Source organism: Lepisma saccharinum, chromosome 5, assembly GCF_977018435.1.
Source record: "Lepisma saccharinum chromosome 5, izLepSacc3.1, whole genome shotgun sequence".
NCBI lineage: Eukaryota > Metazoa > Arthropoda > Insecta > Zygentoma > Lepismatidae > Lepisma > Lepisma saccharinum.
In genome coordinates this window covers 4,319,170-4,347,019 of record NC_139233.1, presented here as the reverse complement: position 1 = coordinate 4,347,019, position 27,850 = coordinate 4,319,170, and the positions used below count along the sequence as shown (strand labels likewise).

The 27,850-nt window shown below is 35.3% G+C and overlaps 2 protein-coding genes across 6 annotated transcripts in view; one reads left to right on the top strand and one right to left on the bottom strand.

The window, feature by feature from the left end:
* The window catches only part of LOC145987619 (uncharacterized), a 53,415-nt gene extending 53,220 nt beyond the window's left edge, over positions 1-195 (bottom strand). For all 4 annotated transcript variants that reach the window (XM_083122019.1, XM_083122021.1, XM_083122020.1 and 1 more), the window contains exon 1: positions 127-195. The gene's annotated coding sequence lies outside the window, so the exon portion shown is untranslated. The remainder of the gene's footprint in view (positions 1-126) is intronic.
* LOC145987620 (gamma-soluble NSF attachment protein-like) lies at positions 189-27,850 on the top strand. 2 transcript variants are annotated; one of them, XR_014441669.1, is made up of 11 exons: positions 189-296; positions 2,405-2,472; positions 2,738-2,822; positions 3,571-3,588; positions 4,092-4,299; positions 9,566-9,636; positions 11,165-11,342; positions 12,102-12,326; positions 14,969-15,058; positions 17,414-17,546; positions 27,572-27,850. XR_014441669.1 is itself a non-coding variant. In XM_083122024.1 (10 exons), exons 1-9 carry the CDS (start codon positions 238-240, stop codon positions 15,038-15,040), a joined length of 984 nt encoding a protein of 327 aa, XP_082978150.1. In that variant the 5' UTR covers positions 189-237; the 3' UTR covers positions 15,041-15,058; positions 17,414-21,591. The 2 variants fall into 2 exon arrangements, 1 of the variants encoding a protein (XP_082978150.1); XM_083122024.1 differs by lacking the exon at positions 27,572-27,850 and having other exon boundaries at positions 17,414-21,591.

Here is a 27,850-nt window from a genome sequence, read left to right as displayed (position 1 = left end):
GATAAATACCATGCTGATTAAAACAAATACCAGAGTGAAATGCTTCTCTTAATTAAAGTAAGGGAACGTAATTTACTTGCCTGCGCAGAAAAAAAATGCAGATTAAATTATTTTATTATAACTTACCCTACACAACAATTTACAATCCCAGGCGAACCGACCGTCTGCTACATACAGCGACATCTAACGTGAATATGGTTTCGAACAAATGACAATCGGTTTTGCAGTGGATCAATCATGGCTCTCTCCAGAAAGGTAGACGAAGGATTTGGGCATATAAAGCTAGCTGAAAAAAGGTAATGTAGAGATTTTATTACGTTATGAATTGCAGTATTTAACAAGGTGACCTGTCATCGTGTTGTAAGTGAAAATATGCTGAATATATGTGCGATTTATATTGTTAGGAATGGATCAGAGTATAGGTGACATTTAAATGAAGATAAGTCCAAGGAATTTGTGTTTTCATTGACAGATAACTGAAGATTTATGGATAAAGAACTCGAGATATGACTAAAATGTATACTGCCTCGTCGTAGGTTCCGGTATTCTACTTTTCTAACAAATACTAATGACGATTCTCTATTTATGCAGGCTAGGCAACTCAAGGTGGGTGTGTTGTTCATTTTGCACAAGGGGCCAACTTGCAGAAAATGTATAGGATAGTGAAACGGTGTATGTGATATGTTAAAAGTTATAGGTACTCTAATAGGTATGTACACGTTCATACACATACAAAACCTTCCAGTGGCAGTATGTACAGGTTTCTTTTTTAAGTGACTGTCTTGGGTTATTTATTTATTTTTCACAGTTCTAACAAATGTGATAAATTGCTAGCACAAGAATTAATATATTGCCCATTCCTTGAAGAAAGCATATATAGTAAGATAAATATTTCTTTCAAAGATTTTAGTATAAAATTATAACTAATGATACTTGGTTACAACATAATTGTAGTGCTTATTGGGTAGACTGGGTCGAACTTTGGTATTTATGCGATATCGCCCGAGCACATCTCACTCGTTTATTTCGTTAATTTTAGCATTGATACTTACCTATTCTGCATTGAGGAAGATTCTTTAAGGTGGAGTTATGCCTTTTTCCATAAAATAGTGTCAACTTTTCATATTACGAGCCATTATTTGTCTTCCTTGTTCCGCTTGGGTAACAGACAATATGACGTGCACTCATCATGGATCATCGCACGTCATGCTTGTGTTTTGGGTAACACTTTACTATACCGGAGACGGATTTCTTCAAATTTACAGGAGAAAGTACTTACGCAAATCATTTTCTGTAGCGTTGTTGATGTTCGGGAATGTAGTTTTGATCCATTTTAATGCGAATGCATGTGGTTTTCTACGAAAATCTATTTCCGACGCGCTATTGCTGCTGCCGCCATTTGCTTTCTGCACGAGAGCACAATATGCTAAATTGAACGAAAGGAGTGCTAATTGAACCTAACCTAACAGGCCTAACCTAACCTAGTAGGCATACCTCATCCCCGTGATGGTTCGTGGGGCTATCGTGAATGGTTTTTGGGGCTACCCGCGGATGGTTTGTGGGAAATAAGGAACAACAGTAAGTACTCGTTAATGTAAGAAATATACATTATTTTCGTTAGAAATTCATTATTTCAGCTAAAGAAATGTTCCGCAATGCAGAATAGTACGTTAGCAATGTAATTGCGAAATAAATCATTGATAGGTGTCTCCGGTATAGTAAAGTAGTACCATGTTTTGTCGATTTGTAGTGGGTATGCAGTGTTTCAACCTTCTTAACCAAAAAAATACCTACTTTCGTGTTCACTACGTCATCACAAACCATTGACGGATAGCCCCAAAAAAAACATTCATGATAACCCCACAAACCATTGACTGATAGCCCCAAAAACCATTCACAATAGCCACAAAAACAATTCACGATAGCCCCACGGACCATTTCCGGCAAGGTTAGGTAAGCATAGTTATAAAGAAGAAAGAAATTCTCGTGGTACTAGTTTACTATCCTTCGGACACATTTATTTATTTTTACAGAAGAAACTACTTACCGTAATATGTTCCTTACATAAAAAGTGATTATATCTTGTTTTGCAGCATTCTATGCTGAAGTTTTCAGTTTCCGCGAAAGAACTTCGACAATGCTACAGAAACTGATTTCAGTAAGAAGTTTCTCCTGTAAATTTGAAGAAATCCGTTCGGGCGATATCGCATATTTACGCGAACTTTTTGTCCATATACTGTTTAATCATTCTTGATTTTGAATTTGTTTCCTTTCCAGTTCCGGCTAGTTTGTCCTCTATAGGTATAGTTGCATATTTTGCACTATTAATAGTATGAAAATGAAGCTTATTTGAATTTAAAATTATGAAATTACTGAGAACACAATTTTCTTTTCTTTTTTTCAGTCTCAAGACATCTTTATTGAAGTGGAGACCAGATTATGAAATTGCTGCAGATGAATATAGTAAAGCAGGTATGTATTAATGTTTATATTCATACAAATGTTTAATGGGCTTTTGAATGTTTAAAGCAGATAATTTGCATACATTCTTGACTTATAGTACTTGAAAAATAAATTAAGTACAGTAATATAAAATAAGGATTGTTATATGTGTCAATGTCGAGGATTCATTCTTTTTTAAATGCATTGCTGTAGGTACTGTGTATTCTGATTCAATGAGAAAATTTACAAGAAGAGGGAGAATTATGTTAGAATGAACTTTTTCTTTTTCTTTCAGCTACCTGCTTTAGGACTGCAAAATCATATGAGCAATGCAAAGACTGTTTGATGAAAGCAGTAGAGTGTTACAAGCAAAATAGGTCGTATCCTTCATTTCATATATTTGTTTGGTGCGAATTTACAATACCGGACCCCTCCCCTATTTTTGTAATATTTCGCATACTCACTAATTGAGGCCTCCTAATCACGAATTTGAAGTTAAAATTTAGGGGTCACATGTAAAAATTGCAAAATAGGCTAAATTGAGTGGTCCGCGGTCGGAACAGAAACTCTGCATTTCTCCACGAAAACGATGGTTATTTCAATATTTTACGTTTTAGAACGAAATTATATGATGTCTCATAAGATTGGTTGAAAATAGTATTTCCCTTTCGTTATTGCAAAACACATTAGGACCTCCTGATGGAGTAACGTAATGATTCAGATCTCACTTTAAACTGTAGGTCTAGTTCCGATTGGTCTATTCATGTGGAAAGTGGGCTTAAACACAATCTTTGGCAAAACAAATCATAGGAATTAATTTCAGTATTTGTGTAAGATTGGCAAGAATATAGTTTTGTGATTTAATGATTGTATTTGTTTTAAATCCTGTTTATGTTCTGATAGGCGAAAGTCAGATCCAAATGTGCAATGTACCTTCACCTTGGATCAAACGTGACACCCCTTGATTGCCACCAGGGGTGGCCTTGAATTGTTGTGAACCATTTACTACTAATTATTAATATTAAATGATAATATATTAATCAATGCATATTAATAATAGTTATTGTGCCATTTTTAAAGATGTAATTCCATTTCTGTGTATTGAGAAAACCTTAACACTTTGACCAGATTATTTTCTGCTGCCAAGTAAGTACACTTATTGCAAAGTGAATTACTTTATCAGGTAAGAGTAATGTTAAGGAAAGGTGTCTGTAAGGTGAAGAAGACTTCTGTTCATGAATAAGCACATAGTTGCAATCATCATACATTCTGAACACATTATAATTTCGAAAATAATTCATTGCTTTCTTCTGGTTCTGTAAGTTGTAAGTAAGTATTTAAACCAAGTAATAAAATTAAAAAAAATAATTAAAATAATTGTGAGTTTTGTTCACTAAAAACTTGATGTAATTATTTATAGCAAATTTTAAGAATAAACATAACAATTTTTCCTGTCACTATAATCAATATTTAGTAATGTTCACAAGCAATTCCAAGTATAACATTGTACACTTAATATCTAATGTCACCCTTATGATGTTCAGTTGAATGTATCAATGACTGCTGCCGAGAAGTAGATGTAGCGGAACAGCATTTAGTGTGAGAATATCCTTTAGGTACATTTAATATTAATGTCTCTTTCCTCTTAGATGCATTGACCTGGCAATATTAGTGTGTAAGGACATGGGTCACTTCCACGAAATCCCTCAGTTGTCAGAAAGAGCATGCAATATGTACCAGCACCATGGATCTCCTGACACTGCAGTGCAGTCGTTGGATAAGGCAGCTAAACTGTTGGAATCAGAACATCCTGAGCAGGCATTACGATTATATCAAAAGGCATGCGATGTTGTTATGGTGAGTAAGTTTGCATATGTATTAATTTTAACAAATTTTTCATTGAAAATTTAGCTTTAGGAGCCAGCCTACATGATGGGAGTTGTTTAGCTAGGTCTCGCTTGACAACTGCCTCTTTCAGCGACTTAAAATTTTCTATTGCATGAGTTGCCTCAGTGAAAGACGAAATGTCCTGCATCACCAAATGTTCTCTTAATTTGTATGGTAAGAGAATACCCAGCTGAGCTACAATATGAGATTCTTCTGCTTTGGGTTGGATGGTGCGAAGCAACTTAAAGTTCTTAGAGAAGAACTGTAACACGCTTTCCTCAGTGGTTTTTTGATAAGGTGAATTTAACACTTTTGCCAGGCAGGCGTAGCGCCACCTTGAGCTTTCATAATGATTGATGAATTCTGATTTGAACAAATCATATGAGACCAACCAGCCTTTCTTTCGGAAAACCAGATCTTCGCACTCTCAGTCAAGATTTTTGGCACATATTTAATGTATTGAACCTGATCGATACCATACAACTCCAGAAGTTCCTCCACTTTTTCGAGGAATTCAGTGGGTGTTACATTTGTAATCAGACCATTAAACTTTGGGAACTTCAACCAATCTTGAGGTTTTATACTGAACAACTTCGTATGAGCCAAGCCCCGATTCCCCTTAAGATCAGATTGTTCCCCGTTTCCCAGGCCAGCACCCTTCAGAGCTTCAATCCTTTCTAAAGACCTACATGGTTTAACCCTTCTATGTCTGGTCTTTAAATAACTTTTCCCTTTCAACGCAGTCAGTCCCTTCCCAGGTCTTTCAGTTTCAGTAGAAGACTCTGCACTTGAGACACAGTTGCAAACAAACTGTTTTGATTCTAAGATTGTCCAACTATCTGCAGTGTCAGAATTATCTGTATCCTTACGACCCACCCCAGTGTCCCCAGAGACCAAGTGACCAACATCTTTACTCTTAACTGGTTTACCTCGATTAACTTGCAGACGGTCAACTTTACATGTGTCACCATAACTTCTGCAGGCACGGTGTTAACAACCAGAGCTTCATTAGCTTGATTCTGAGAAGAAATATGTTTCAACTGCTGAGAAGGTGAAGAAACTTCCTTCTTTACTACTCCCACCTCACTATCACTAACCGATTTTGCTAATTGAAGACCTTTTGGAATTTTCCTTTTCTCTATATCCTTACCTCCCAACTTATTCAACACCCTTTCTACTATTTGCCCTTCCAAGGATTTGAAACGATTTTCATTATGTATTTCCATCTGGCCCAAGGACTTTTGCACACCCTGTACTTCCACATCCAACCTACTAGCCAGATCCTCACATTTCTTATCAAGCCCCTCTGCCCTGTTTATGCATTCAATCCTATATTGTGATAACGTAAGCGTAAGTTCTTTGAGGCCCTCGCAATTCCTAACCAGGTTTTGCTGCATATTTAAGATACATTTATTTGTATCATTGAGGTCAGCCCTAAGGTCACCTACCAATCTACTGGAGTGCTCAGTCAATTCAGACTTCAACCTCTGACTACTCTCCTGAAGTTCTTGCTTGAGCAACTCCGTGCTCTCTTTGGATGCCTGACTGCTTTCCTTAATGAAGGAAAGTAAGGTGTCCAAAGTCACTGGCTCATTTTCGGTACCCATTTTTTTTTTTTGTAGGAAATTAATCAGAATTAGAAACAAAATAAATTTGTTTAACGCCTGAACAAATCCAACAACTGCCACTGAGTCTCATAATCTTATGAAGCTGGTCTCAATATTCTGTGATAAAGACTGAAACTAAATAAGCTTATGCCTCGCAAGTTCAAAATAGAGGCTCAAATTCTTAAGAATATCTCATTAAGCGCAAGTAAGTCTTGTGCTTCTATTATGATTCCTAACAACAATAGCACTAAAATTATATATACCCCCCTCGAACTGCTATCGGTAGCACCGGCAGCGATAACATTGGACTGCGGTGAAATCAGATTATCAATGTTCACTTTCGCGAAACAACTCGCTCATGTAAAACCACTCTTCAACAGGATCACCTTCCTATTGGTTCACCTCCCTTTTTAGTTCCACATACTCCCATTGTCCATGGCTATCTTTATGTGACAGAAATATGCCTTAACCTCTTGTTCTAACAATCACATTCCACCACTCTTTTCTCGCGCATGAAATTAACCCTTAGAGACCAGAGCAAGATGAACTTTCCCTGCCTGAAAGAAATATTATCATTAACATATTTCTACATACAAAATACACTAAAGCATGTTTGGGTATGAATTGCAAATTCCGAGTCTGAAATATTGGTTTATCGACAACAATTTATTTACGCTGGAACATAAACAAGCTTATATTTGACATTAAGTATCCTTCATGTATACCATGTACCAAGTGCACAATAATAACTTCCCTTACTAGAAATTAAAGTAAATATTCAATGTACTGGAATTGTACTACTTGGGAATGTATGAAACTGAATCACTCACCAAAATGTTTCGCCTTAAGGACATACATCAGTATGCGCGGGAATTACAAGCATGAAGTTCGACAAAGACTTCTGTTCAAAAGAATATGATCACCTTACACTGACCTTGCCACCAACAAATTGTGGTGCGTAAGCAAAACAAACTTGACAAAATTGGTTTTAATTCACCCGACCAAAGTTTATACATACACTCCAATGTGCAACAAAATACCTTGGTCCCTTTACACTGGACCATCGAACACAAATTGATCAATTAAATCAATCTCAGATTGAGACATATATTCTTTACCCTCGATTGAAATTTTCCACAACTTTTTTTAATATGGCTACTCAGGATGCCAAGTTTCCCACCAAATTCATCACAAGGTAAACACACGAATTATGGCCATAATTACTCACACGGATGCTAGCATATACGAAATTGAGGATGAAACTTTGTATAGTTCACGTTCCTGCATGTTCATCTAATTACGATGCAAGAATTAACACAGATCAGCTGACATCGGGCGAAAAATTCTCTCAACTTTAACTTATAATATCCATTTCCACACACAATGGAATAAATATTCTTTGGAATTTTCGATGAACGGTCCTTGATGAACAAATTAAGCTAAATGGATCTACTTATCAGTTCATAATAAGCCCGATTTCCAGTGATACTTCTCACTTGTTCCTTGACGACCGCCATAGCTTTCCTTTTATCCCGGACCAAGTCCTAGAACCATTCTGCCGATCGGATTCCTCAAACCGATTCCATCTACGTCCATTCCACGACTTGCTGCACAGTCAACGGGTTCTGTGATCCGTTCTTGGAACCAGTTCATTTTTAACATTTGCATTCTTCCGGTTTTGACGAATGTTTCCCTTTTCTTGCAAATTCGCAATGTACATTACTAATTGCGATAACATTGCAAACATACATAATCTAATTTGGAAAATACTTCATTCGTTGTTTTTACAATACAATCTTATATTTTCATCACTAATACAATCATTTGGACCAATTTACAATTAGAGTACAGTGAGGACATCTATTATGAAATCTTTGTATTAACCATCAGTTCGATAAGCTATTTGGCACCCAACTGCCATCTATGAGCAATAACAATCTGCCTTATTTTACATTTCAAAGCTGGACCAAAAATATTACTTCACCTAACAACCGCATATGACAGTTATCGTCATAGGCATCTGTTTTTCTTATTGTATGTTGCTTTTCTGACACTTTTACTTATTGCAATGATGGTGATTAGTTGAAGGGTCTATAATCCAATACCTTATTAGTAGGGACACAAATTTATGGTAAATAAAAACTGAGGAGAGCGGTAAATAAAATCCTAGATCAGCGGTATATACCAGCGGTGAAAAAAAAATTGGCACACACTTTTTCATTATGAGAGAAAACAACATACAAAAGAGCTATAAATTGATAAACTACTTCATTTTTATATACTGTACACATACACAAGTACTTAGCTGTCCAACCAAAAAGAAAACATCAACACAAAATCACTTCATTTCTAATTTGCATATCTCAAGTAATTTATTCATTGTATGTATTTAAAGGATATCCTTGCTGTCCACTCCACATACACAAACACATGTGGAAAATCACATGATGATAAACAAAATTCATTTATGACTGAACACAAATGACACCATTGTTTCCCTTGATTTGCGGAACAGACTAATCTTATCGCTGCTACAGCTAGCAAGTCCAATGAAACTGGAAGTTGAGTAGACATTCGGGGGAAGAAAGGAATGCAGCTTGACAGGGGCAAAGTTTTCGAGCTGAGATTATGTGCATGGGATATTACAATTTGCAGCGTTTTCCTGATGCGATTGAAGATAAAACGTTCTTCAGCTGCAAGTGGTAGGAAACTTTAAGCAAACGTTTCGTTACAAATCGACAGTTTGCGCGCACAATTTCGATTGTCGGTTTTTGCATGTTTTCTACTTAATTTGATGATATTTCACGATTATTTCGTGGAAAAGCACACATTTCGCATTACTTCGCTAGTGAAACTCATGCATATTTCATCATTGGGGTGTAGTTACATGCAGAATGTTCAAAATTGCATCTTTTTTTTCACATTTCGCGATTTTGCGCATCGCGAAAATTCAATGTCCCTACTTATTAGCAATACAGGGAGATGACCACTTGCTGTTGTTGACCACAAAGGTTTGTGTGTTATGTTTGTCCTATCATCTGCTTTATCATTTATTGAAGTTATTTCATACCTTGTGTTGTCAGCATTAAAAGAAAATGAAATCACAGCACATGCCTTGTTTTGTCTCCCTAATTTTTATTCCGACCTCAGTCGTCCTTTAGGAATGTCCTGATGATGTGGCTGCATGAATTAGCTGCTTTTTGTATAACTTTTTTAATCTTCCATAACTCATTCTTTCCTTCCAATTCCTGAAAAAGGGCTGAGATTGGTCTGAAAATAAGGTACATGTTGTGATTTTATGTTGTTTTTAAAAATTATTATGTTTTGTCACTGCTTGATAATTCTGATAGGTGGGAAGCAATGCAAAAAAACCTGAAAAAGCAAACAGTATAATTCCTCTAAGATTATTGGTACTTTCAGAACTTTCACATACGTATTTAGTAATAGCATTTGTCCACAAGATGTAATTGAATAACGTTCTTTTCTGTAATTGAGTAAGTCTCTGATCTTCCTAAATTTCAGCTTTCAAGAAGCAGTGAAAAGTATTATTTTTTAAAGTATACATTTAATTGAACTGTTCATTAATTTGGAACAAAAATTCATTTCCTTCTCCTCTTTCTTTTATACAGCTCGAAGATAGGCCTAGGCAAGGAGCAGAGTTTATAGGCAAGGTTGCCCGAATTATGGTCAAGCTGAGGATGTAAGTGGTAATTTATTATTTGTTTAAAAATACTGAGGTCTAGCATTAATTGTAAATTAACAAGTTGTGTGTGTGTGATTTGTGTGCAATTCAAACAAATTTTATTATGTTTTTTTTGTGTATAAACTGATAATCCATATGTATTTATTTTGTAAATGAAAATTTCAAAATATATACTTTATTTTGATGACATAGCCCATTGCAGTCACCAACCTACATATATTAAGGAGGTGAATAGGGGATCCCATCAGGGTCTCTTGGAATGTTTGTCATTTAGTTATCAATATTGGTAAATTTTATTTTGGTCTTGTCATTAATAAATAAAATGTTTTGTTTAAAAAATTAGCCACAGTGTGCATGCACGAGACCCAGGTTCAGTTCCAAGAATGGGTGATGTGATCTAAGAGGAAGGAGTTTTCCGACCTGGTGTAAACTGGCTCTGGTGTTCACCTAGCCTCTAATTAATAAATACCTGATGGTAAAGGTGGCTGAAATGTGGTGCTAATCATATCCCTTCCAAAAGTGGTCCAGATCAGTAACCTTCACATATGCCGCAATGCAATAAGCATGGAGAGGGCCTCCCCGATGGTGCAGTGGTAGCATCGTTGCCTTGTAATCAAGGGATACCCGGTGGAGGCACATAGTGGTTCGGATTCCACTTTAAACTGTAGGTCCAGTCCCGATTAGCCTTACTGAACATAAAGTGGACTTAAAACACCAAATCAATCAATCAATCAAGCAACAAGCATGGAGAAGTTCACATTTACCTTTGCTTTTCTAGAAAAGCATTGACATGAAAGGTAAAAGGTAAAGTTCCATGTGCATATAGCACAGTGCCATGATGGCACATTTAGGAGATGTGGGAGTAGGTACCCATGCATTCTTGCCAATTTTGGAGGTGTAATCAGCACAATGCTCCAGTATCCTTTATCCCCCAAGAGTTGTCCCGAGGTACCCTTTGATTTTAGGTTGGGTGAGCCCCAGAGCTGCTTTATGTGGGGACAACACTGGATAAATTCCGACCTTAGATAACCCACCCTGCGAATTGCTCCCAGGTCTCCCACGTGGCAGCCAGACACACTACCAACTAGACCACTGACATGTAAAAAAGGTAAAGTGCTCCCCTGTGCTTAGCACCATGCCATGAAGGCATATAGTGGGGGTAACCACTGACATGTGTTATTCAAAATAGTTGTTATTTTTGTCCTTTGTTATTATGCTTGCAGAGACTAAGTTTTGCAATTGTTAAATGTTTCAAGAGGTATTTTTTAAAGTTTATAAAGTTCAGCTGCATTACTTACGCTAAGAGTAGGTCTAGTAATATAGTTTTACCATAATTCCTCATTGTTAGCGGACATTGGTGTTCCTTTTACTCTTCAGCATTCATCAAGAATAACCTATGGACTTCAAATATCCAAAAAGGAGCATGTTTTTGCACAATGTCTGGTGTGAATATTCTTTTCTTTGATATTCCTGTGCTGTTGTTTACTTGTTATTGTGATTCCTAACTTGTGCTTATTGTTTCCAGGTATGATCATGCTGCCGATGCAATCCGTCGAGAAATAGGATATTGGCAGCAAGCAGATTATCTTCCTGCTATTGGCCGGCTTACGGTGGCCCTTGTTCTCGTGCAGTTGGCTAGAGGAGACTATGTCGCCGCTGAAAAAGCTTTCAAGGAATGGGGAAATTGCTGCGAGGCTCCTGAGGTAAGACTGAAATATCCGTTGTTCACTGCAGAAGTTTGGGGTCTATCATGGTTTTTGAAATTGTACCAGGTGTTATCAGAAAAAGTTTCTGGAATTCGCAGAATGTGTTAATTAAATTGTTCCTACTGGATGTATAGTCACCCTCAAACTATTGTTACTGTTCACTGACCCTACTGTTGCTGGACATATTTCCAAACTGCCTCCTTTGGTATGAACTGAAAACCAGTTGTCGCATTCTCTTTGTTGTATTCAATAGTTGGTGTTCCCTTCAAAGTCTCATAGGAAAGAGCCAAAAGTCTGCATGTGCCAGTTCTGGCAAGTATGGTGGGTGGGATGTTTTTTTTTTTGCCAGGACTTGATTTTGCATTGCAACAACCCACAACACGACACTTGCCATAAGTGCACTGTATTAGGGCACTTCTATTATGTATATTGACATAGTGCCAGATCTAAAGATAAAGCATAGCAGTCACTATATGTGCCAATAGTGTGAACTACATTTGCTGCAAACTTTTGTTATGGACAAAGCAATTTACCGTTAAACAAAATTCTGACACCATTCTTTAAGTAATTATTTCTATTTGTGTATGCATGTATTGTGTGTTTGAAAAACTGTAAGAAAACAAAAAAGTTACACAGGACTTTGTCTATCACCAACATTGCATGCATTAACTAGTAAAAAAGATATGAATAAGTTTCATTTATTGTGCTGCACCATCACACACTATAATGGTACATTCCTTGCTTGCGTCGTTGCAGGTTCAGACTCTGGAAATGTTGCTCCAAGGTTTTGACGAAGAGGATGCTGACACTGCAAGAGAGGCACTGAACAGCCCCTTCGTCAAGAACATGGATGTTGAATATGCAAAGTTAGCCCGGGATCTGCCGCTACCTAGAGGAATCGCACAGCCGCAAAAGGCATCAGTTCGTGAAAATGCTGCCCCCTCATATGTTTCCCCACATGCACAAGGAGGAAAATCTGAAGTGAGTATCGAAAGCATTTTTTGAAAGTATTATTTGTAAATTAGGGACAATTAGGGTGACCAGACACATACGTTCAAAAGAGAGGACTGAGCATGGCGAAAAAGGAGCCAAAGCTGAAAAAAAGAGGACACCACAAGAAAATCGCAACAACTTGTCGTTATTAATCTTAACCCTAGCTTACCAAAGGGATCGGGAAGGGTGCTGTCAGCCCCACCACTTCTTCATAAAAACATAAATGTAACGTACATACAGAGAGTACCCAGGGAATCAAATTTACCAGAAAGGACTGGAACGGCATTCCGGTTCGTGAATATCTGGAACCTTTCTGTTCTGTCTCGTCACTGTGTAATCGGAGATAAAATAACAGACAACGGCATTAACGAAAGTAAAGCTTTCAGTTTTGAGAAAATTTCTATTTCGAGCCCTCGTTCTACCTCTTGAACAAATCCATCTTTTTTGGTACTTTCAATAATTTCCTCTTATCTTTAAACACAGAAAGCAATCTTCGAATAAATTCTTTAGCATCTAACAACTCAGGAAGTCTAAAATTTGAAGCACAGAATTTTGTTTCTTTTCCAATTCTCGGATTTTGGAATGAAATATTCCCATATGTGAATTCATGTGTAACGACTAAGTTTCACTTAATCTATTTCCAAAAAGATACTGAATTACTCCCTCTGTCCCATAATTATTGTCCGGTACACCTTTGTTTGTTGTCTCATAATAATTGCCCGATATTCAAACTGTGACATTGGTGTATACAGAAGCAGAACATGAAACAAGGGAAAGAGTCATACAACTTTGTTACTCAAGGATCAGTACAAATTGTGCTTTCCATCTGCCTCTTCGTCTGTCATTCCTGTACTACCATTTTGGCATACCGGACTATAATTATGGGACAGAGGGAGTAATATCTGATTTTAATGCCGCGAACATTTCTCACCCTCTTTGATCAACAGGGAAAGTGACTGACCGCTACTTTACACTCTGCCCCATATTAGTTTCTTCCATCCTTAAAACCTTAATATTTTCTTGCTTGTTGAATTTACACTTTCGCTTCGGTATTTTGTGAAAATAAATATCATTACTCAATTATGAAAATTCTCATTACACATTTCTGTATTGCATATGTATGACTCAAAACAGAACTGCACAGACTGAGACTGTATGTGTTCCTGCAGGCAATCTGGGGTGGCCTCAGAGGGAGAAGCAACGAGAATAATGCTTTCACGTTCGGATAAAGTGATCGTAGATCAGGGCAAGTACATTATCTGAGTGGTGCTTGCTGAGCAAGATATTAGCTTGCTGAGCAGACAGATCATGTACTTTACGGTGTGTGCTCATTGATCAAAAAATAATGATCGTCAACGTAAAGGTAAAGGTATTGTTGCACGTTAAGTCAAGAGAATGGTTCTAGTTTAGTGCAAACTAATATTATATTTAATACTTCTCAAAACAATAACTGGTTGCTTATGAATGAGAACAAAACCAAACATTTTTCACAACACGTGATTCGCAATTTTCATTTTTTAGTACTTAAGTAGTGCAAGAAACAACACTTTCATTTTAATACACTTACAAAAAGTGGAAAATTATATTACCTTCTGTTACTTGTACTTCCTCTGTAATCACACTATATCGCAAGTCGTCAATCAGGCAATCACTTACTCACAAAAGTCAAAACATGAAAACAATATATTCTGTGGCTCAAACCTGTGACGAGCAAGTAAGCAGTGGTTGCCAAGCAAATCTTATTTGTCCGTCAAGTAGCTGAGCGATCATATTGCTCACTGAGCACTCAGATACTTGATGACCCCTTGCTCCCAGATGCTCGGTGAGTATTGCTAGAGTATGTAAAATGTCCTCCAAGTAATATGAAGACCACAGGGAAAGAATGTTTCTTTGTCCATTTGTAGCCAAATTGAGGTAAAGGTGCTATGAAAAAGCTCTGTGAAGGATCTTTCTAACTAGGAATTGTACCAGAATAGAACATGCCTTTTTCATCCTTTGCAAAGAGGTTTTGGCTGTGTATACAGGGGAAGAACATGCTCATAACAAGGAAATAACGTTCTCTCCTGTAAAATCAAGTAAATGGACTGTGGTCTTCATATACTTTAGATGATGATAGTTATGTATGGACATTATGTGTACAGTCCATTCGCTATGGTCGATGCTATACTATTTCCAAAAAAAGGAGGACATTTGCCTATTTCTACAAAATCCGCCCGAATGCCGGACAGAGACCTGAAAAGAAGGACATTTCTGGCTAAAAGAGAACGTCTGTTCACCATAGAGCCAATTCAACCTTCACGTATCATAGTTTTTCTGCCACTTTTGGCTATGATGCTAATTGCAACGATAACGACTAGTGATGATATGATGAAGGGACACTCACAAAGAACACCCATGACCAGGTTGGGATTCGAACCTGGGACCTTTAATGTTGTATCATGCCGTTAATAATAAGGAAGGAGAGGATGTTGAAATGCAAGTTGCCATCGGTTATCCTCATCATTGTAGTTTAGGCAAAAAGTAGCAGGAAAGCAATGCAAAATAAAAGTATAAATACAGGTGAGATGCAGATGACGATGTGTTAAATGTAATTAATTGTGTTTTGTATAGAATTTTTGTTGTTATTGTAGGAATCAAATAAAGATGCTGCTGGTGGTGATGCAGAGGAAGAAGATGATGATTTCGAAGGAGGCTTGTGCTGAAACATTTCTTCTAAATTTGTGAGTACTTGAGCCATATGCAATGAAAAATGTTGTTGTTTTTCAAGATTCTCAAAAATTTTAGCATTTATGTCCAAAATTATGTAAGAACATATTGTTTTGTTTCAATATGAAATTGTGATTTTACCAATAAAACAATGTCATAAATTTAACCAGTAACTAATATTCTACCACACACATATATTGAGTGGCATCGATCCTGAATGGATCCTCCTTTGTCAATGTACAATTTGCTGAGTTTTGCCATAGAGCAAGAAACTTAATAATCAGGAATTATATTAATGCTGAATGTTTACCATTGCTAATTAAGTATATAAAATTGAACGTAAAAATTGAAGTTCCACTGTGTAATGATAGAAACACTACATGATTCTTTTTTCTTATTAGTTTTTATGTATGTTCAATGTAATTTTTTGTTTAGTAAAAGTAATAATTTTTGAATGCAGTTTCCAATGCAATCTGCTGTAGGGCTGGCCTACGTGATGGTGAAAGCCAACTTATGTGACGGTGAAAGCCAACTTATGTGACGGTGAAAGCCAACTTATGTGACGGTGAAAGCCAACTTGCAGAAGGCGGTTATTTTCAAATATTTGTACCTTCAAACCTGTGATGGTGGAAAATTCCAGTTTACTGGTCTGTTTTTGAATCACCTATATAAAGGGACCCGACTGAACAACGGGGTTGAGAGAGAGAAGACCTTGGAAGGTTCTCCCGGTGTCAACAGAGTGACTGTGGCTAGTCTCAAGGGCTAGCGGTCACGGATCAACCATTTTTTCATAAAAAAGTCATTTGGTGTCGAGCGAATGATTAGTCTTCGACGGATATTGATACTATTATAAGAGAAACGTCATATCTGAGGGGAAGGAGGGACATGTTTATTTTCAAGTATATGTCTATCCGTTGGTGAAAAGCCAAGTACCTTATTGCGCAAAATTATTTGTTTAAAATTGTAGATTCAACACTGTCAGGGTGTTCGGTTTTTATTTAATCTGGGATTAAAGGCACAGTGACAGGGTGGAAAAAGAATCAATACAGTTTTGTCTTTATATAATTTCAAGAATAGCACATAAATAGTTGTAATTTTAATCAATTTTAGTCTCTCTTTGCATGGCAATGTATAGAACAACAAGAAAGGGAGGGAATTAGAGAACCATGTCATGTATACAAGTGTCAAGCTTGATACATTTTTCAAATAGTACTGATGGTCTAGGCCAACGTACGAACGTGTCTTATATATATTTTTCAGAAGAAATTTTCAGTGTTTTAATTAAAGAGGATCATGTCATTTTTTATGTGGGGCTTATTTCTTATGTAATTTTTATATATATTTAATCCATGAAATAAATAAGTCTTTTTATATACTTTTTAAACTGAACATCTGGGTATCATTCAAAGATAAAAGAACTGAGTTTTCCCCTAATATGCATGTTGAAGAAATGTTAGTTAATTCAATGTCTTTTAATTCGATTGAATTGTTTTTGTTAGTTATTGAAAGTGTAATGCATCTTATTTGCCTGGGGAAGTAAGGAAATCAAGTAACAGGTCGAGCCAAGGCAGGTTACTCCCCTCAGAAGAGAAATAGAGCATAACAGCTGTGGACCATTACTTTCTAAACCAGGATGCTTGAATTATAGCTTTATATTCATTAAAAAGTAACAAAACTGTGCACTAAATTACATGCAATTTAAAGAAATATTGAATGTAGACAATACACTGATATTCCTATTTTGTCTGATAATGACAGATAACTAGCGGCATGCATATTTTGCTTTAGACAAAAACACAAAAGTCATTGTAATGCTAATTTTTCATGTTTTTGAAAGGTGTGAGATGCATTTTCCTACCATGTTTTCTCACGAAATGATGCAAAATAAACTTTTAAACATGAAATTTTGGTTACATTTACCAACACAACACCATCTGAGGTTTGAATTTTCCTGTGAGTTATGGAAATTACAGAAAATTGATTAAATCTGCTGTAAATATTTAAGAAGCAAAAATAGACTTCTTTACACAAGAATAAATTTAATACTCTTCGACCATTCCTTTGGCCCACTATTCCTAAGGGAAGAACGTCAAAGGCAGAAAAAGATGGCAAAATGAGGACTGACTACTGAGAAAAAAATATATACACACACCCCATCCCCACCCTTTCAAAAAATCCTAGGCACCCCACTGAAGAGTTAAAACATACACGTTCTTTCAAGATTGAAAACACATATCTTTCTAATCGTGATATTTTAGGAAGTTGAAGATTGGATGTTTTTTTGTGTGGGAGTTGATTGTAATTTGAAATACCAAATTCTTTCACATTCCTGCAGGGTTTCTAACTTTTCCTGTTCTTTCTCGTTTCAGAATTATTGCATCAGAATGTATATACATCACACAGCCAGCTGTTTTTCAAAGACTGTGTGTTATAATGTGATAATGCATGCATGCTATCCACTTCAATTAATACCACAGTTGATACATGTTCGTGGCAAAGAACGTAAGTTCAAGTATCACTTTAGGTAGATAAGAGGTGTTTGGCTTTAAGACTGCATCGTCTGTTGCTTGGTGAAGATGATTGTTTTTATGGGTCAATATTATGTTCACCTGTTCTTTTTTGGTAAAACATTCACTGTATAAGGCATTTGTATAGTAGAAAAAACATTCATGCTGGACTCACTAATGTTACTATGTGTGTTCCTCCCCTTGTAATGTGAATTGGTGGACCGTATATTGCAGTTACCAGTACAAATGATTTATTAATGTGTAAACATAAGTCAATAATGTAAATAGATTATACTGACTGTAATGTGTGTTTTATGTTCAACATGAGTTCAATTATTATAATGTTATTTTTCAAAATGCACTATAATAACCTGTGCTGTTATTAATGTATTTATGTATAATGTTGATGAACACAGACCAGAAAGTTCAAAACAGTTTGCTTCCAATGTTCCAAAAACTACTTGTTTGCACCCTCATGGAGTGAAAGGATCACATCATCTTTGTTTTTCCTTTCCACTGCAAGTTTAGTACTTTGTTTTCTTTAAAAAAAGTCTATCTCAATTATTACGGAATTAAAGTTTTAATTTTATGTGTGCTGTGTTTAATGTACTCCAAGGTAAGTCATACATCAATGCATTGTGTAGTTCTCTTAATTCTCTCTTTAACCATATCTCTGGGACAACTTTTGCACTAGGGCTGAGTTGATATCAATTAGAACCAATCTAGGATTGAGTTAGTTCCACTTATGACTGAACATTCGAACACATCAACCTACTTTCTACAATACAATCGGAATATTAAAAAAAAACTCTCATAATAATATGCACATTAACCACACAATATTGTAAAGTTGTTGCCTTGTAATTAAGGGATACCAAGTGCAGACACATAGTGGTTCGGATTTCACTTTAAACTGTAGGCCCAGTCCCGATTAGTCTGTGCAAAAAGTGGACTTCAAACAAAAATTTGACACACAATATTTGTGTAAAATGAACTAAATTTACACATTTTGCATAATTTCCAGGTCAGTTAGATTGTCAATGTATCAAGTGGCATTTTTGCAGATCCAGCATGATGTTCAGGCTGCACAAATTTAGACTTTCTGAAACCAATACCATGTTTTAAGCATTATTTCTTCCACATAAGCTGGCTAGTCACAAGCAGTGGATTTGATCACGTTCCAATGTGATCCCTTTCAGTCCGTGATGATGCAAACAAGTTTGTAAAATGTTGGAAACATTTTATTTTAATTTCTGTGCTGTCTTATCAAGATTATATATAAATATATTATGTTGTTTGTAAATGGAGATTTTTTGTTCAATTAAAAAGAATATTCCCCTGGTGCCCAGTTTAGAGTTGGAAAAGTCAGCTTTTTTTGTCTCTATCCTTTTTTTTTTTTTGTGATACAAAGCTGATTTTTTGGGGAAAATGAAAATTTTGGCTATTTGGTGGTTGTTTTTTTTACCTTTTGTGACCAACCTCATTTCAGTTGTAGCCCCAGTTTTGAGGTTAGAAATTTTTAATGCCATAGTTTCAACTAGTTAAATGATCTTACATGATGTCGTGCATGTCACTCCTTCTAGTTTTCTAATTTATTTTTGCCAACTACATGTGTGTGTGTACAGGGTAGTCCATATGTGTGAAAACATTCTTTTAAAGCAAATACGAATGTGGAAACCTGAATCAAAGAGAGAGAGAGAGAGAGAGAGAGAGAGAGAGAGATCTGCCTCCCCCCGCCTCTCTCTCTCTCTCCCTCTCTCTCTCTCTCTGTAAACTTCCTCTATGCAAGAAGGGGTAACTGATACCAACATAGCAGTCATCTTGGAGTCATTTGTTTAATTGAAAAGGTGATCATGTGACAGAATAGGTTAGAATTTCACAAGAAATGCAGTGGTGTGTGTAATTCCAATGTAACACTAACCATTCTGCTGCTAGAACTGAAATGTTTTTCGTGGTCCAGTGTTAGAAACCACCATCCGAAAGAAGCATGAATAGGGAAACACAGCCCAAATTTCTCAATAAATGATACAGGGAAGTGAGATAACTTATTAAGGTATGTTACCAGCAGGCACCCTTCTTGCAGTCAAGTTCATTCTTTAAAATGAAAGGTGGTTATGTGACATATCAGAATAGTCACACACCATGAATACTCTTCTCTACATTTTGTGGAACATCCGGTATGTTTCCCCTATGGGTATTTATTTAAAATGGGTTTTCCATATCTATGAACCACTCTGCACATATCATGTTGCAAGTCAGTCATACAATCAACAATGATACAACAAGAGGGTGTTGGAGGGGTGGTGGCAACCACACTGCATCACTTACTACCCTCCAGGTAACAAAACTAGATAACTAAATAAAATGCTCTTTCAGCCAGACTACACATTTTAATAGTATTTTTTATCCATGTTAAATATTACTGCCACCCCCAGAAAATATTCATGCTTTCCTCTGCCTTCTAGTACTTTTCTTTCCATTTTTGACACCGTTACTTCATGCAGTATGATTGTTTGTTTGAGTGTGATTTAAGTCCACTTTATGCACAATAAGCTAATCAGTTTAAAGTGGTATCCAAACCACTATGTGCCTGCACAGAGTATTGAACCCAGGACCCCTTTATTACAAGGTGACAATGTTACCATTATTCCATCATGGAGGCACTGCACAAGTAAGTGTAGCTATGAATTGAGAATAGAGTATTGTACATTAGAGAGTAAAATAACTGCTATAAAACAAGACAAATTATTTGAGAAAAGTGGGAAAAGAAGTCAAAATTTTTCCAACCAAAGAAGCCAATTTTTTCCACCACTTTCAACTCTAGTTCAGTTGCATGCATTAGTTATGTTCCTATAATAATTGCTTATCCAGTAGATTAATAAAATTGAACTGTGCAGATACTTAGATAGTATCTTTAACAAAGACAACACCACTTCTTTTCTAGTTCTCTGTTAATTTTCTACCATTATATTTGGTTTCCCCATTTGCAATTAACCTAATGATTGGGGCTGATTGGATCGGTTAAAAGTGGTATCGGCTCAGCCTTAGATTGCTTCAAAGTGGTATTTCCTCAGCTGTATATCAGTTCAAAGTTGTATTGACTCAACCATATATATTAGTTCAAGGTGGTATTGAGTCAACCCTTGATTGGTTCAAAGTTGTATCAGCTCAGCCATATATTGGTTCAAAATGGTATTTCCTCAGCCATACATGTTCAAACTGCTATTGACTCAATCCTAGATCGGTTCAAAGTTGTATTGACTCAGCCCTAGATTGGTTCAAAGTGGTGTGTCCTCAGCTGTATATCAGTTCAAAGTTGTATTGACTCAACCATATATCAGTTCAAGGTGGTATTGAGTCAACCCTTGATTGGTTCAAAGTTGTATCAACTCAGCCATACATTGGTATAAAATGGTATTTCCTCAGCCATAAATCAGTTCAAACTGCTATTGACTCAATCCTAGATTGGTTCAAAGTTGTATTGACTCAGCCCTACATTGGTTCAAAGTGGTATTGGCATAGCCCTAATAATACAAGTAAGCAACACTATAAATCACCCAAGAACCACACAGAAAATAATGATTTGGCAGTGTTTCGTTACACTTCATTACAAATTCTAATACTGCCATTAATATAAATCTTTCCATTTTTGATTGTGGATCATTCCAGGTGAAATCGCCCAATTGAAAGACAAAAAGTTGCTTCATATTTTTTATACTGATAGATACTTGGTCCAATATGACAAATATGTAATATTAGACTTGTCCAACAAATATTTTGAAAGTTACGAATTTTTGAAAATTTGAAAATTTTCAGAAATTGGGTGGATGAACTAACATACCATGTGACACAAAACATGTCATATCTTGGAAACTATGTGGAGTATTTTGATAATTTTGGTATTTTTGGAGAGGAGAAGGACAGTCCTAACAGAAAATGACTATATTACCACTCTTACCTACTCAGAAAGTAGAGAAATCTATAAATAAAGTGAACTGTTGTGATGAAAAAACACTCCAATTCGGGTAATTGTTTGATAACGAGTCCCATGTTTTACCACAATAAAAATTGTTACACAGCATTATCAATACATGTGAAACATAATATTAAAAAATCAGAAAGATAATATTTTTCATAGTTAAAATATCACAGGTTTCAGTATAGGGTGTATGGACCAATTTTCCACTGGCATAAAGCTATATTTTTGACACTCACTAATTACCACTAATATGAGTACACATAACATTGTTAGAAATGTTGAATAAGTGGGAGAAGTATTACTATGATGTTCATAGAAGTTCTACCAAGACCAGGATTTTTGTAATATTATGTGTACTTAAATAAGTGGTAATTAGTGAGTGTTTTAGGGCCATTTGTCAAAAATATAGTGCTATGCCAGTGGAAAATTGGTCCATACACCCTACACTAAAACCTGTGATATTTTTGTTATGAAAAATATTACCTTTCTGATTTTTTAATATTATGTTTCACATGTATTGATAATACTGTGTAACAATTTTCATTGTGGTAAAACCTGGGACTCGCTATCAAACAATTACCCGAAGTGGTGTTTTTTTCATCAAAACATTTCACTTTATTTATAGATTTTGCTACTTTGTGAGTGGGTAAGAGTGGTAATATACTTATTTTCTGTTATGACTATGGCTCGGAAGTTGAGGAAAAATCCTTTTTTTTCCTAGTGTCCGAAGACAAGGCCCAACATAATATATGTTAATTTTGGGTCATTGTAGGCCAGAAAAAGGTGGGTTTTATTTGTCCTTTTTTGCCTTTTTTGGCTTATTGGTCCTTTTTTCTACTTTTTTAGGTCTTAATGGCTTTTTTTTTTTTGCAACTTCGCCTTCTTTCGACTACGTTTTTACTGCCCATTCTCAATTCGAATCATCATTAGTTCATCACCTCTTAAACATCCTTTCTGTAGTAAAGAAATAAATAAATATATTTTCGAACGACTGAAGCAGGTACGGTACAAGGGCCTTTAACCGTAACTTGTCTGGAAGGTTGCGCTGTAAGTGGTAACTTTCTCTTGTTTTGAAGCTTTCAGTTTTTCGCACTGTGTGTTCCATACCACCAGAATTTTGTATTTTTTTTATTCATTAAATATGTAATTAAAACTGAAGTTATTAATTAATTTGGCTAACATTTATACGTCCTTTTTTTATATTTTTAGGTCTTTTTATGGCTATTTTAAGGTCTTCAACTTCCGAGCCCTAGTTGTGACTGTCCTTCTCCTCTCCAACAATACCTAAATCATCAAAATACTCCACATAGTTTCCGAGATATGACATATTTTGTGTCACATGGCATGTTCGTTCATCCACCCAATTTCTGAAAATCTTCAAATTTTCAAAAATTTGCAACTTTCAAAATATTTGTTGGACAAGTCTAATATTACATATTTGTCATATTGGACCAAGTATCTATCAGTATAAAAAATTTGAAACAAATCCATGACTATGAAGCAACCTGCTCTGGGTGATTTCGTTTCGTGTGGAATGATCCTTGTGCATTTCACGTCAACTTGTACGTTTTACTAATGCATGTAACTGTACTTTTTTTCATCGCAAGTCATGCCACAGAACTGGAATATTTTTTATGCATATCAAGTTGTATTTGTTTTTGTACGAGTAGAAAGCATGAAATAACAATGACGGATATTATAGCCATTCATCTCTTGTAAAGTTTATACTCACATTTTCTAGGTGTTTAAAACAGTTTTAGTTCATATTTGAAAATGTGCATCGAAACCTTTATTTCCTTTGGGGAGCTTGTGAAAATCCTCGAGAAAAACTAGTAGAAAATCCATTTAATGATCTCATAAACTATGAGAGTTCCAATAGAAGTAGCATTTATGCTTATGTCTGATGTAGGATTTGTTATGAATTGTTTTCAATTTTTTACTGATATTTTTTTCTTATTTCATGTTATGCAGAGGTGATCTTTCTACATAATTAACTTATTATGTATTTTAAACAGAGAATGAGACTAAATGTCCATGTGATGTTTGTGAGAATGTAATATTTAAAATAAAATTCAGAAAAAGGCAAAAATAGAACAGGCATAAAGTGTATGAAACTTTGAATGGGTCTTCCAGAGTTTTACTTTCAATCGCACGACATGTCAAAGATACATTTGTCTACAATTTTAGGCATAAATGGATCACTCCACATCAAATCCAAGCAAAAAACTAAACTTTTGTCACCCGCCATCTCCGATTTCGATAGGAAATTTGGTATACACTCTTCCCTTATGGTTGAAAGAAACCCCCTAATTTTTTTTCCCTCTATCTCAAACAGTTTTCATTTTACAGCACTTTGAAATGTCATTAAATCAGTGTTGTCTGTTACTCTTGAGACCTTCGACACATTGCTTATTTCATTTCTCCTTAAGCAATCATCAGATCTCTCTGAAATTTTACACAAAGTTCAATGAAATAATGAGGATTTCAGAAAAAAATACATCAGCACTCAAAAAGTTTTACAAAAGCCTATAAAAAGACTAACAATGGACTTGCAGCCTATTTTTTGTGGTGGAAAACTACGTTGCGAAAACCTGAATTTTCAGCATGTGGGCTTGATGGAACCAAATTTTTGATGTTGAAAATCATTGCAAAGACATGCTCTTTCTCTACATAGAATGAAATTTCCCTTCAAAATTGAATATCAGTCAGTTTTGACCCTAAATTTCAGCCATTTGTATTAGATATGGTGAAAAAAAAGGTATGGAACACGAAATGTAGCTTGAAATGTACTGAAAACAATGTTGTTTACCCCAGATTTCTGTAATTTTTCTTAGCTGAGTTATAATTATCACAACTATCTGCAAAGGCCAAAAATGTCGCAAGTCATGAAACAAAAATGGCCGCCATTTTCAAACTAAGTCTAGTTTTAGAAAATAATGCCTGTTTTGAACTACCCTTGTACAGGGGTTACAACAACAAACAATTGAAATTTTTAAAAAATGGTCGAGCGACCAGTGCTGGACCATTTGGTACGAATTGGTACCCTGAAATTTTACGCAATGTCCAAAAAAAAACGTAAAATTTTTGTTAGGAGTAAAAAACATAAATTTCATTCTATGTAGAGAAAGAGCATGTCTTTGCAATGATTTTCAACATCAAGAAAGTTTGATTCCATCAAGCCCACATGCTGAAAATTCAAGTTTTCGCAACCTAGTTTCCCATCACAAAAATTAGGCTTTTTATAGGCTTTTGTAAAACTTTTTGAGTGCTGATGTATTTTTTTATGAAATCCTCATTATTTCATTGAACTTCGTGTAAAATTTCAAAGAGATCTGATGATTGGTTACGGAAAAAAAAAAAATGTAAGCAAGGGTATCTTGCGGTGAAGGTCTCAAGAGTGATAGACAACACTGATTTAATGACATTTTAAACTGCTGTAAAATAAAAACAGTTTGAGATAAAGTGAAAAAAAATTTAGGGGGTTTCTTTCAACCATAAGGGAAGGGTGTATACCAAATTTCATCGAAATCAGAGTTGGTGAGTGACATGACCTCATTATATATATATTTACACTCTGTTTTATGTTTCTTCTGTTTCAAACATTCTTCAAGAAAGTAATTGGTTGTCTGTTTCCAGATAAATAGTTTGTAATATTGGGTAGAAAACCGGAAGAAAACAATAAAATAAAGTGTGACATAATCTTGTTGGCACGAATAGTAAGTTGTTCTTTAATTAAAGAAAAATTTATAAGTTTGTTAACTGCAGAATTAATTTGCATTGCTAGAAATAAAATGTGACTGCGGAAATGGGCCAATACCTTTCCATCAGCATTGTTTTTTATTATTTAAAATGTACAAGGAAAAATAGTTTGAATACCTATTAATACCTAATACTAGCCACTGTCTGCCTCATTCTGAATATCTTGTGTCATATGAGGTGTTAAACTATCAGATCGACTAAAACTATGACTCGTGCAGAAATGTCATAGTATATTTGCATTAGTGATTGTAAGTTGATAGTTCCATATCGATAAATTGTTTTACAGATTCGATATTTATGTAATAACTTGCACAGAAATTTGCATTTATATTTTGTATTGGTTTGTATGATGTAAAATGAAAGTTCATATAGAAAGTCAAAAAATGAAAATTGTGCATGAAATTTGTATTGAAAAAACTGTGAATGAAGATTGAAAAACATGTTTATGCATATAACCAGCCAGACAACACGTTTGAACTATACCAGAGTTTGTTTAGTAACATCCTGGAAAATGTTAAACTTATGTCCTTAATCAATGAAATTAGTTCTAAGTGAATTTTATTTTCCAAATTTTAGAGTGTGCGTTATTAGGTTTGAGAACTAAATGACTTAGTAGTAGAAAAATCTATTTCCAATGTTTTCTGTGATTTTTATATTTAATGCAGTTATCATAATTCACTGAGTAGAAAACGCTATTAGCATTGTTTGCATGTAGTCACAGTAACTGGTGAATAAGTTGAGTCATTGCTTTTACTTTTCTTGAATCAAGATTATTATACACAGTGTAGAATGATGTTCAGATTTTATGGGAATTCTGAGAAAAACAACCATAATTTATTCTGCATGTTGATACGTGCAAAAGTGGATTTTGTGTTGTTTAAAATCTCGTGAGAGAAACCATTAATATTTTAATGCAAAACTGAGATTGATATATAATAATGACAATGTAATATTTATTTTCAAATAAACTTAAATAACCTGTAGCACAAGCAGAATTCAAACTTATATCTTTGACATTCTCTGCCATTGCTCCACCAAGCTACTAACCCCCAGCTAGCAAAGTTTTCGCAAAGCATTCTCCCAGCTGTCTCATTCTAAAACATAGGAGGCTCAACGAAACATCCCCCTCAGCTAACATTTTCCACTTGAAGCACTGGCGTCAACACTTCTTACTGACATTGTCCATGGAGGGTTTGTCATTTAATGTTTGATCAGTACAGTGGGACGTTTATATATTACAAGGCAAATTATCCATCCCCATTTTCATTCATCTCTCTTTAGCAATCGTGATGATGAATGTAAACTTGTTGCGAGAATTCAAACCTGGAACTTTTGTTGGCGAGAGTGAGCATACACTTTTCAGCCAGCGAGGTATCTTACTAAGGATAATTGGGCACCTGATCCAAGATTGAAGTTCCACATATCACATTCAGGTTTCATGTATTGGACTCAGGATTGAAGATTTGGATATTGGATGCAAGATTTTAGATTCAGATCTTTTGGCCTGAATTCAAATTTCAGTAGATTACATTTCAGTTTACATCCTATATGTATTTGAAGGATTTAAGAATCTCTTGATTCTGGTGCACGGACTCTTAACTGCTTTGTTGATATAACCTCACATTGTGTGAAACAAAGTGACTGAACAAGGCAATTTGCCTGGTAATATTTTTACATCCAACTCTACGGCATCACTTCTCTGTATCACCAAATTTTATATCAATATTTATTTGTAGCAGTAAAAATTCTGTATTGGCCCATCAATACTTTTTGTAATTGTATAAGGAAAAAGTATTTAAAATCAATATGAAATTTGCTGTGTGGTATAAGTACTGGAAGGAAGTTTTATTATCTAAGTGCAATCCATTGAGGGCAGATTTCAGTGGTTTGAATTTCACATTTAGGTACAGTTCCCATTAGCCTTTTAGCAACTTTACAAGCACTTTCGGTGGAATTTTACATCCATTCCACACTATGCTTTAAGGTCACTTTCAGGAGTCTAAAATGCATTTCAGTTAACCTATTATGTGTATTTTATTTACCAGCCTAAATGAAACTAGTCACCAAGGTATTGGACGATTTGAAAATAGCAATTTTTAAAATGTAATGTCAGTGTTTAAAAGTAGAATTATTAACATGAACAAAATTCTGAACAAAATACTACTTGCATGCAAAAATGGCATTTCTTTAAATGTGTAAGAAGTGCTGTAGGGCAAAGTGTTATTTAAATGCACAATTTTTATTTTATTGTTGCCATTTAATTATATATAGTTTACTTGCAGATCATGTGTTGTAAATAATAAAACTACATGAAAAAACCGAAGACTGCAACTTGATACTTATACATGGAGAGGTTGAAAGAATATTATTTGTAAAATATGATTTGTGCTGGAAGTGTTGTCTGGTAATGGTGATAATATTTTTCATCTGGAAACATAAATATGTACTTAACTTTTGTTTTCTGATTATTTGTCAATATGACTCGTTCATTGTCCTAAATGGCAGCAAACCATTGTCGAACAGATTTGGTTATGAGTGCAATAAACAGTTTTAACATTAGT

What these genes read in the sequence shown, in the direction of transcription:
- LOC145987620 (XM_083122024.1), top strand. Translation starts at nt 238, where the DNA reads ATGGCTCTCTCCAGAAAGGTAGACGAAGGATTTGGGCATATAAAGCTA. An exon ending in ATTATGGTCAAGCTGAGGAT is followed by an intron (nt 9,637 to 11,164) that starts GTAAGTGGTAAT and finishes TATTGTTTCCAG; the next exon opens with GTATGATCATGCTGCCGATG. An exon ending in CACAAGGAGGAAAATCTGAA is followed by an intron (nt 12,327 to 14,968) that starts GTGAGTATCGAA and finishes TTGTTATTGTAG; the next exon opens with GAATCAAATAAAGATGCTGC.